A 10,509-nucleotide genomic window follows, 5' to 3' on the forward strand; every position below is an offset into this window, starting at 1 on the left:
AGGCTTGCTTTTATCTGGCTAAGGGACCGATCCCTCAAAGGTGGGAAAGCGTGGAAGAGCCAAACCTGGAACAGCTGCTAATCCGATTGGAAGAGGAACAACAGAGGTGATGGGCCCCAACTTTCTGGCCTGGGTGGTTGGCCGACGGGCGGAGCAGGCTGATGGAAAACCTCTGTCTGGAGGGCTGACATGGTTTAGAACCAAGGACTTCAGCCTTAGCCCTCCAGCTCTGGCAGTGGAAAGTTCCAGTGGTTGTCGTCTTACTCCAAGAGGTCCAGGGGGTTGGCTCAGACCTTGGTTTAGTACTTGCTCCTACCCCTCCCCAGTGCAGGTGTGAGAATCTAGCGGAGGTGAACACCCAGCTTCGGCTGCACATGGAAAAAGCTGACGTGGTGAATAAAGCGCTTCGGGAAGATGTGGAAAAATTGACAGTCGACTGGAGCCGGGCCCGGGATGAGCTAATGAGGAAGGAGAGCCAGTGGCAGATGGAGCAGGAGGTAAGAGAAACGGGGTGGGAATAGTGCGAGGAGTGCAGGTTGGGCACGGCCTGGTCAGTGCCAGAAGGAACGGGCTACCTTCAGGACCTGGATGGGTACTGAGCTGTAGTTTAAGTCTCTGGCCGTCCTTAGCACTCATGCTGGCAGCTCAGCCCTGAGCTGTCAGGGCTGAGGGGCTGAATGAAGGGCTGTCACCTTCATTCTGTCCTTACCTGCCCAGTCGAGGTTTTGCTGGCAGGTAGCATGATGCTCAGAGCAGCTCCGTTCCTGCATTAGTGACTTGCTCAGATTTTAAATGGATCTCAAAGTTTAGACTCCCCTCATCTGGAAGTCTGCAAGCTAGACGCCAAGGAGGTAGCTACTGAAATTGAATGGGAAGATATTTTCAGATCCCAGTTAAAGGAAACTAATGTTGCTTGAGCCATTGCTCTGTGCCAGGCTTTGTATTAGGTGATTTATATATGTTGTATCATTTAATCCTCATTGTAAGTCTGTGCTGATGATGATAATAGCTCTCATTGGTTGAGCAGCTACTGTTTATCCTCTTCTAATCTAGCTCAGGGAAGACCTTATAGCATCCCAGGCCCTCTGACCTCTTGAGTCCCTCTGCTAATTTTATTAAACACTTCAGCATCACCTGAACATAGACACCCATTCGTAAGCTGTCTCCTGTAAGTCCCTCCTTCCCTTCCCTGCAATAGTCGGGAGGGATCCAGGACTCCTGTGTTGACAAATGATGTCCTCTGCCCTTTGATATGACCTGGGTTTCTGAACACACAGTTCTTCAAGGGCTACCTGAAAGGGGAGCACGGTCGCCTTCTGGGTCTATGGCGGGAGGTGGTGACTTTCCGACGCCACTTTCTGGAAATGAAGTCAGCCACTGACAGGTCAGTGTGGAGATAAGATGGGAGAAGGTTTGCCCCTGCTGACTCCAGATTTGTGACAGTGGGCTGCTTTAGAAGGGAGGGGTAGGGTTGTGGGGGGAGGGCAGGGGTGGAGAGTTGGTGGGGAGGGATGGAATTGTTGGATTCAGATGGTTTTCCCCAGACCCACTCTTCCTGGGGCGTGACCTCTACATGCCCGTTCCTATCCCTGGTCCCTACCGGAGTCTGCTCTTTCCTTCCTTGGACTCAGAGACCTGACGGAGCTCAAGGCTGAGCACGCGAGGCTTTCGGGGTCCCTGTTGACCTCTTGCCTGCGCCTGACTGTGGGAGTACCACCATCTCGGGAGTCTGATGGATCTGGGAGACTGAATGGAAACGAGCCATCCCAGTTGATGCTGCTACTAGCCAAGACCCAGGAACTGGAGAGGGAAGCCCATGAAAGGAGCCAGGAGTTAATACAGCTGAAGAGTCAAGGGGATCTGGAGAAGGCAGAGCTTCAGGATCGGTGAGATGGGCTGGGTCCTAGGAGGGGATCGCCTGGGGAAGGTCGACTCCTTTGGGGAGTCAAGCAGGCCGGGGAGACCTGAAGAGCCCTCTTCCCACAAGAGGGGAAGGAGATGTGCCAGAGGAGGGTCTAGTGTGAAACCCAGGGCCACAGCTGGGGCTATGTCGCTACCCTCTGCCCTCAGACTATCTCACAGCTCAGTTTCCCTCCTGTTGACTCACAGAACTGGCAGTGACTCTATACCAAACTACTTGCGATTCCCAGAACAGCCAAGTCCCTCCACATTCCCTGCCTTTGTAGATGCTGACCTTGGCCTGGAATGCCTCCCTCCCTCCTCTCTCTGCCTTATCCTTTAAGGCATAGTTCAAATGTCACCTCTTCGATGACCTCAATAGCCTGTTACATTACTGTACCCCACCATGGTCTTTAAAACTATTATTAATAGTTTTTTAATTTCACTGATTATTTAGTTTTTTCTTTTCTCTTTTTGGCTAGGCTCTTTTATTTTTTGGATCGTAATAAAATCAATATAAAAAAAATGGGAAGAGCAGGGACATAAGCAAAGAGCTGTATTTGAGTCATCTCAGGACAGAGGTCCGTTTATACCCCATGGCTAGGGTAGTGTCACCACCTATCGGTGGCGTATGTAAATTGCAGTTTGTTTTGTTGGGTTGTGAAGGCACTGGAAAGCACAGAGAATGTCTTAGTCAAGTTGTGTGACCGAGTGCTTTGCACTTCACCTGCCATATTGTAGACACTTAGTAAATGCTTATTTAGTGATACAATAACTAAATGAGTGACTGTACAGTGAGTTCAGGCTCTTAAAGATGATGCAGAATCAAATTATGAAGACTTTGAAACAAAAATTAAACTCCTGGATGAGTTCATTCAAGAAATATTTGTTAAGCTACCCATATAATACCAAGTACTGTGCACTCCAGGATAAAGGTAATAGAGGCCTGGTGATTTCCCTGAACTTTGAGGTTAAGATCAGGGAGGTTGACTGTAATCTCTCCCAAATTGCCCCTCCTTTTTCTCTATCAGAGTTAGAACCTTGGGCTGGAGGGACCTTGGAACTATCCCATGTGGCAATTCTGATGTTCTCATTGGCTTCAGGGTGCTTGACTTCAAGATCAAGTGGGGCCTGGAGGGGCCTGTGCCAGGGCTTTCCTTCAGCTCTCGGGCCCCCAAACACGTGTTCCAGCCTTGAGATGTGGTAAATCCCTGCATGTGTCTGAGTGGCATTTGGCTTCCCCTGCTGAGTTCAAGGCTATAGCATCATGTGTTCAGGGAGTACAGGGGCTGGGGGCACCCAAGGGACTCTGGGGTGCCTGTAGGCGGGGTGTCTGTGTTGGGTTGGGGGTGTGCTGCATAGCTCTGTCCACATCCATGGGTGCCCAGGTGACAGTGCTGTGCTCTTCTCATCAGGGTGACTGAGCTCTCTGCTCTGCTGACCCAGTCTCAGAAGCAAAATGAAGATTATGAAAAGATGGTGAAGGCTCTGAGAGCGACGATGGAGATCCTGGTATGTGATCCTTTGTTCTGCGAAGGCGTTGGGAGTGGGCCTGTGGGTTCCTGTCCTTTATGGACAAAGAGTGCAGGATACCAGTTAAATGTTCCTTGATGAAATCCCCTGAAGCTACAAAATTAATTTTGGTTCCATCTGAAAATTAATTAACTCATTCATTTACCTATTAATAAACATTAGCTGTCTACTCTTTCTACTATGGACTTCCCAAGTGGCTCAGTGGTAAAGAATCTTCCTGGCAATGCAGGCAGGAGATGTGGGTTTGATCCCCGGGTCAGGAAGGTCCCCCTGGAGAAGGAAATGGCAACCCACTCCAATATCCTTGCTTGGAAGATTCCATGGACAGAGGAGACTGGTGGCTACTGTCCATGAAGTCACAAAGAGTCAGACACGACCTAGGAACTTAACAACAGCAGCATCATCCCTATTACTTTCTTAGGGGAGCTTTGCAGTGTGTCCTCTTCTGAAAGAGTGGGACACTTGTGAAGAGGCACAATGGCCAAGTAGGAGAGGGTGGAGGGAAATTTGTAGAGAGATTCAAAATGTACTCATACAAGAAACACTTGAGGAGCATGGCAGTGGGTAGCCTGGCGGAGAAGGGCTTGAGGAAGACATGATGACTGCCTTCATGTAACTGAAGGACTGACACCAGGGAAGAGAGTTGGTTTGTTTTAATGTATGCCAGGGGGCCACAAGCCCTGCCAGTGACTAGAAGTTACCAGGATGTAGACCTCGGCTGCAGCTAGAGCTGCTCGATACTTTAACAGTCCTCTTTGGGAAGGAGTGAAGTCCATGATAACATCTGCCAAGGATGTTATCAAAGGGATTCTCTTAGGTTGGACGTCAGAACCTCTGGCTTGGTTCCATGTTTTCTTCCATCTCTAGTTTTTGTATCTTTGACTCTAGGCGAATCCTGAACCCCCATCGCTATGCATATCCCTAGTCTTCTCATCCAAACTGAGATCAGCTGGGAAGCAAACTTGCTTATGCCTTTTTGCTTCCATTGTGTTCAGGAATTTGCAAATTCAGATGTCCTCGTGCCCAAATACTATAAATGAGTCAAGCAGGCTCAGCTGTAAGATTTCTGATTTTTCCGATATTGTCATATTTAGTACAACAGGGGACACTTGATCTCAGTACACAGGGAAAAAAAGAGGAGAAGTGGGGACTGCAGGACCCTGAGACACATTTGTCCTGTCTGGAGGAGGCATCCACTGTTCAACTTTAAGAAATAATTGCCATGTAGGAATGAGGCCTTAGGTCCGTCTAGTCAAAGCTATGGTCTTTCCAATGTATGGATGTGAGAGTTGGACCATGAAGAAGGCTGAGCACTGAAGAATTGATGCTTTTGAACTGTAATGTTGGAGAAGACTCCTGAGAGTCCCTTGAACTTCAAGGAGATCAAACCAGTCCATCCTAAAGGAAATCAGTCCTGAATATTTATTGGAAGGACTGATGCTGAAGCTGAATCTCCAATACTTTGGCCACCTGATGCAAAGAGCCAACTCATTGGAAAAGACCCAACTCATTGGAAAAGACCCTGATGCTGGGAAATACTGAAGGCAGAAGAGAGCGACAGAGGATGAGATGGTTGGATGTCATCAGTGACTCGATAGACATGAGTTTGAGCAAACTCCAGGAGATAGTGAAGGACAGGGAAGGCTGGCCTGCTGCAGTCCTTGGGGTCACAGAGTTGGACACGACTGAGCAACTGAACAATAATAGCAACAGTGATGGGCTTCCCTGGTGGCTCAGAGGTTAAAGCGTCTGCCTGTGGGACTGGTGTGGTCCATTTGTTAACTTTTTGAGAGATGCCAGAAATGTAGATTTTTATGAATTTCTCAGCTTATAAAAATCTCTCAATTTACAAATGTTGGTTCAGATTTTGCATAGGCCAAAAAAAACCTCAAAAAAGCCCATAGCTGCAAATCTTTATCTTTAGGTCTTCACTAGCACAGTAAGGTAGGAAGAAGGAGCGAAATTTTGAGAGTTCAGATTTACTACTGGCCTTCCTTGGGGCTAGAGGTTCCTCTGGCCTTAGGTCTCACACGTCCATTTGCTGTCCAGAGACGGCAGCCATCCTTCATCCAATGAGGGCTCATGTTTAATGAACATTTGTTTTGTGACAGGCGCTGTGTTGAGTAACCTACATGCAGTTTTTTCATTCAAGTCTGGGAACAAATCTATGAAGTAGTTGCTGTTAATTATTCCCATTTTAAAGAGAAGGAAGCTCAAAGAAGGAGTTGCCTAAGGTTACCAGGCTAGAAAGTGACAGAGAGAGAATGCTAATCTGGACAGCCTACTTTGGAGCCCTTAATGCCTTAATCTGAACTCTTAATCACCCCATCACATTGTCCGCAGAGTCCTAGGACACCGTTAGCGTTCCAGTGTGGTCAGGGGAAAAGTGTGGGTGACAAGGGACAGAAGGAGACTGGTTGATTTGGGGGCCCGAAATGATAAATCCTCCTCTGAAAGTTTGGCTCAGAGGCTCCATTTTGTTCCCTGTTCAGGAGGCAAATCATGCAGAATTAATGGAACACGAGGCATCTCTTAGTAGGAACGCCCAAGAGGAGAAGTTGTCTTTACAGCAAGTGATCCAGGATATAACCCAGGTACCAGTCAGCCTCCCATCATGGTGACATGTCCAGCCTGCCCTTACCCAGGCCTCCCTGTCCTCTGAGGTGTGCCTAGGGGAGTTTGGACTGAGGGTCTTGTGCGGATGAGCTCTCTGGGTATGTTTGAAAACCGGAACCCTAAGCTAAGCTTCTGTGGGCTGGCCCTGCCTGCTGAAACAGGCCCTCCTTCTTACTGCCGGCTGCAGTTCTCAGACAGCGGCGGGATTCAATAACCTCTTCTTTCATTTATTCATGGAGTGTTCAAGGGGTGCTCCAGCCCTGATGCTCATCCTGGGTTTGGGTGACCAATGGTAAACAGTTGATTTGAAGAATTGAAGGAAGCCACCCTTTTTTGCTCTTAGATGCCCTCCTCCCACCCCCCAGGGAGAGGACCTGGGAGAGAGAAAACATCAGGTTTGTCCAGGCTGGAGTGTGAGTCCTCTGCATGGACTCTAGGCCTTGGTCAGTGGGATGGTGACACTGCCATGTTGGGTTTCAGGCCATGGTAGAAGAAGAGGACAGTATGGCCCAAGGTTCTAGTCACGAGAGCTCCTTGCAGTTGGACCCTGGTGGCTTCTCTTCCCGGTTTGATTCCCAGCAGCCAGACAAGGCTGTCTCTCTGGTGCGTTCGGTACTGACTCAGAGACGCCAGGCTGTGCAGGTAAGAACCCCACACTCTTCCTCAGCCGTGGGGACCGGTATCTAAACTGATCTGGGCCCCGGGTACCCTCCTAGCCCAGACTGCCCCTTTCTCTACGTTGACCTGACATGAGGAGTTTTGTCAACACCCCGAAGTGCCCTTTGGAATCTCTGGGTCTCCCCAGCTGTGCTGAGGGGGAGCCAGCACGCTCCCCATGCCACTGGCACGCTCTGCTTTGATGCACTTTTCACTGCACCCTGCAAAGTGGAGCCCTGGGGAGTGTGGGTAAGTGTTCTCCAGTTCTAGGGGTCCCAGCCCTACTCACTACTAACCCCACCTTCCACATGGTACATTTGAAAATGATGAACTCTGAGATGCTGAGACCACAGAACCCGGTCACCTCTGATGCTCTGTCTCCTTGACTGGTCTCATCTTTATTCACAACTTACCTTGGTCACACCAGTCCCCCCGCCCTTTGCCCAGCCCTGCTTCCAGGCTGCTGACATCCCTCTCTGCCCTGCCCTCTTACTCACCACCTCCTTTCTGTCCCTCTCCCTCCGCAGGACCTAAGGCAGCAGCTGTCAGGCTGCCAGGAAGCTGTGAGCTCCTGGCAACAGCAGCATCACCAGTGGGAGGAAGAGGGTGAAGCCCTGAGACAGCGGCTGCAGCAGCTCACAGGGGAGCGGGACACCCTGGCGGGGCAGACGGTGGACCTGCAGGGAGAGGTGGACTCTCTCAGCAGGTGAGTGGGGGCTGTTTGTCCCCCTACTTCCTCCCAGGCTCAGTCCTCACCCAGCCTTTTCCCACTCCCATCGTGTGGTTGGCAGACCCAGGGCTGTTCAGGACCACCTGGCTTTGCATTCTGCTGGTTCCTGCTCACTCACTTTTGGGTCTTTGTGATGATTTGGGGTGGGGGGGGAACAGTTTTGAGACCTCCCTGGTGGTCCAGTGGTTAAGAATCCACCTTGCAGTGTAAGGGACCAGGGTTTGATCCCTGGTCGGGGAACTAAGATCCCGTATGTCGCAGAGCAACTAAGCCCAAGCACCGAAACTAGAGAGCCCACACGCGGCAACCAGAGTCCGTGTGCCCCAGCGAAAGGTCCACATGACACTACAAAGATCCCGTGTGCCACAACTAAGACCTGTCGGAGCCAAATAAATAGATACTAAAAGAACCAAACAAACCAGTTTCCTTCTCTAAAGGGAAGATGAGATATTTAAAGGAAGCAGATACCCCTCTCCTTTGACCCTCTGCTGTCTGCTTCCAGGAGGGTTTTTAGGTTCCAGGGTTTGTGCTCACGTCTGGCCTCCTTCCAGGGAGCGAGAGCTCCTGCAGAAGACCAGGGAGGAGCTGCAGCAGCAGCTGGAGGTGCTGGAGCAGGAGGCGTGGCGACTGCGGAGGACCAACATGGAGCTCCAGCTGCAGGGCGACTCTGCTCAGGGCGAGAAGGAGGAACAGCAGGAGGAGCTGCACCTGGCCGTCCGAGAGAGGGAGCGTCTGTGCGTGTGACAGTCCCCTCTCTCCCTGGCCCTGTCCCTCCCCACCCTGAGAAAGCGGAGTTAATAGAAACCTGGCATGCAGTGGGTTCAGCTTAGCTTACCGCTCTACCCTTGGCAGAAGGATGAATGCACAGATTTCATCCAGGCTTTGCTGAGCACCTAGAGGAACTGAGGCCCCGTGGGGGGAAACAAATAAGACACTGACCTCAAGCAGTTTGCAGTATAATGGGGAAGTCAGACAAGTAAACCGTGGCCAGGTGAAGCATGAGCTAAAAAGAGCTTCAAGCTAGATCCTCTGGGAGACTAAGGGTAACAGTTTGTTACTGAAAGCTGCTTGGAGAAGAGGGTCGCTGCTGAGCTGGGCCTTAATTATTTTGATTGGCAGAGAGCAGGACAAGGCCTAAAGGAACAGATTAGCAAAGAAAAGGAGGTGGGAGGATGCAATGAATGTTCAGAGGAGGCTGGGCTGGCCAAAGAGTAGAACTGATCCTGGGAAGTAATGGGAAATGAGCTGGTCAAGAAAGGGAATTCCAAGGACATTCCTGGTGATCCAGTTGCTAAGACTCCAAGCTCCCAATGCAGGAGAGCCGGGTTTGATCCCTGGTCAGAGAACTAGATCCCTCAGCCTGCAACTAAAGATCCAGCATGCTGCAACTTAGAGCTGGTACACCCAAATAAATACATATTTTTTAAGAAAAGGAAATTCCAGAGTAAAGGGACCCAGCTTATCTATAAATTCCCCAATATTATACCATAGAAAAAGCAAGGACTTTACAGCTGGGCAGAAGCTTGGTTTAAATAATTGCTCTGACCGCTTGGATGGATTAATTTATTTGTAAAATAGGAGTGGTGATATTTCCCTTGAAGGGTCATTGGGAGGATTAAAACTGTGTTTTACGAAATGCCAGCACAGAGTGTGGCCTGTGGTAGGTCTTCAGTACCTGGTAACGGGTTGGATCTTCATCTTTGGTACCTCCTCTTCTTTCCTGTTCCCCGGCTCCTTGCACCTAATGGTCATAAATGATGGAATCCTGAAGGGACTCCTCTAAGGATCATGACTGGTGCAAGGAAGGGTCTCCCCATACCAAGGCAAAGAACCAACAATCCACAAAGATAGTTTTATGTTTTTAAATTTAAATTGTTTGACTCAATAATACATTTATTAGTATTTCTATGATTCAAGGGGCTTCCCTGTGGGTCCAGTGGTTAAGAGTCCAGAGTTCTACTGCAAGGGGCACAGGTTCGATCTCTGACTGGGGGGGTTACGACCATGTATGCCACATAGTGTGGCTAACAAGAAAATTTTGTATAATTCAAAAGTCAAAACTATTTTAAAAGGTATGCACAGAGAGAGTATTTGTCCCTTCTACTTCATCCATCCCGTATCCCTTCCTTTTGTGTGTAATCACTTAAATTAATTTCTTATTCATATTTCTAGTGGTGCCTTATGCAAATGTGTGCGTATATTCGTATTTCCCCCAGTTTCTTGCATAAAAGAGAGCACGCCACATATACTGTTCTGCACCTTGCTTTTTTTCACATTATGTCTTGGAGCTCTCTCCTTATCAGTTTTTAGAGACCACCTTCATTCTTTTGTATCACAAAGGCAAATCAGTTCAGTCACTCAGTCATGTCCAACTCTTTGCGACCCCATGCAGTGCAGCACGCCAGGCCTCCCTCTCTATCGTCAACTCCTGGAGTTTACTCAAACTCATGTCCAGTGAGTCGGTGATGCCATCCAACCATCTCATCATCTGTCGTCCCCTTCTCTCACCTTCAATCTTTCCCAGCATCAGTGTCTTTTCAAATGAGTCAGTTCTTCCCATCAGGTGGCCAAAGTATTGGAGTTTCAGCTTCAACATCTTTTGGGATACAGCCACTCCCTAAGATTTCCTCTTTTTCATCTTAGTCAGGAGACACTGGTGGTCCTGGAAGCCAGACAGTCCGAGTCCCTCAGTGAACTGATCTGCCTTCGGGAAGCCCTGGAGTCCAGTCGCCTGGAAGGGGAGCTGCTGAGGCAGGAGCAAACAGAAGTGACCGCCGCGCTGGCCAGAGTGCGTGGGCCTCCCCCTCACTGGTGGGGTGGGGCGGGCGGCTTGGAAAGTTGATTGTCTCTAGGAAAAGGGTATACAACCTGCGTCATTCTTCACTTTATAAGCCATGGCCCTTCCTATTTTGTGCCTCAATTCCTAGTTTCTGTCCCTCTCAACAGACTATTGGAATTAGAATGGTTTTCTAAAGTATAAATCTGGTCGTGGCAGTCTCTTTCCTAAAACCATTCAGTGGCTCCCCAGCTCCTTGGTGTCACACTCACAGCCCTCTGCCCCCTGCCACCTTTTC

At 49.5% G+C, this 10,509-nt stretch overlaps 1 protein-coding gene across 6 annotated transcripts in view; it reads left to right on the forward strand.

The window, feature by feature from the left end:
- The window catches only part of CEP250 (centrosomal protein 250), a 47,369-nt gene that overhangs the window by 10,032 nt on the left and 26,828 nt on the right, over positions 1-10,509 (forward strand). For 2 of the 6 annotated variants that reach the window (XM_070801565.1, XM_019972315.2), the window contains exons 4-13: positions 24-106; positions 332-497; positions 1,278-1,384; positions 1,632-1,886; positions 3,315-3,411; positions 5,925-6,026; positions 6,529-6,690; positions 7,233-7,411; positions 7,987-8,169; positions 10,079-10,223. In XM_070801565.1, the coding sequence (XP_070657666.1) occupies positions 24-106; positions 332-497; positions 1,278-1,384; positions 1,632-1,886; positions 3,315-3,411; positions 5,925-6,026; positions 6,529-6,690; positions 7,233-7,411; positions 7,987-8,169; positions 10,079-10,223 (1,479 nt within the window). Of the gene's footprint in view, positions 1-23; positions 107-326; positions 498-1,277; positions 1,385-1,631; positions 1,887-3,021; positions 3,103-3,314; positions 3,412-5,924; positions 6,027-6,528; positions 6,691-7,232; positions 7,412-7,986; positions 8,170-10,078; positions 10,224-10,509 lie in introns of those variants that run through there. The other 4 variants (XM_070801567.1, XM_070801566.1, XM_070801568.1 and 1 more) reach the window with 4 other exon arrangements.

The sequence above is a fragment of the Bos indicus genome, chromosome 13 (genome assembly GCF_029378745.1).
Source record: "Bos indicus isolate NIAB-ARS_2022 breed Sahiwal x Tharparkar chromosome 13, NIAB-ARS_B.indTharparkar_mat_pri_1.0, whole genome shotgun sequence".
Classification (NCBI taxonomy): domain Eukaryota; kingdom Metazoa; phylum Chordata; class Mammalia; order Artiodactyla; family Bovidae; genus Bos; species Bos indicus.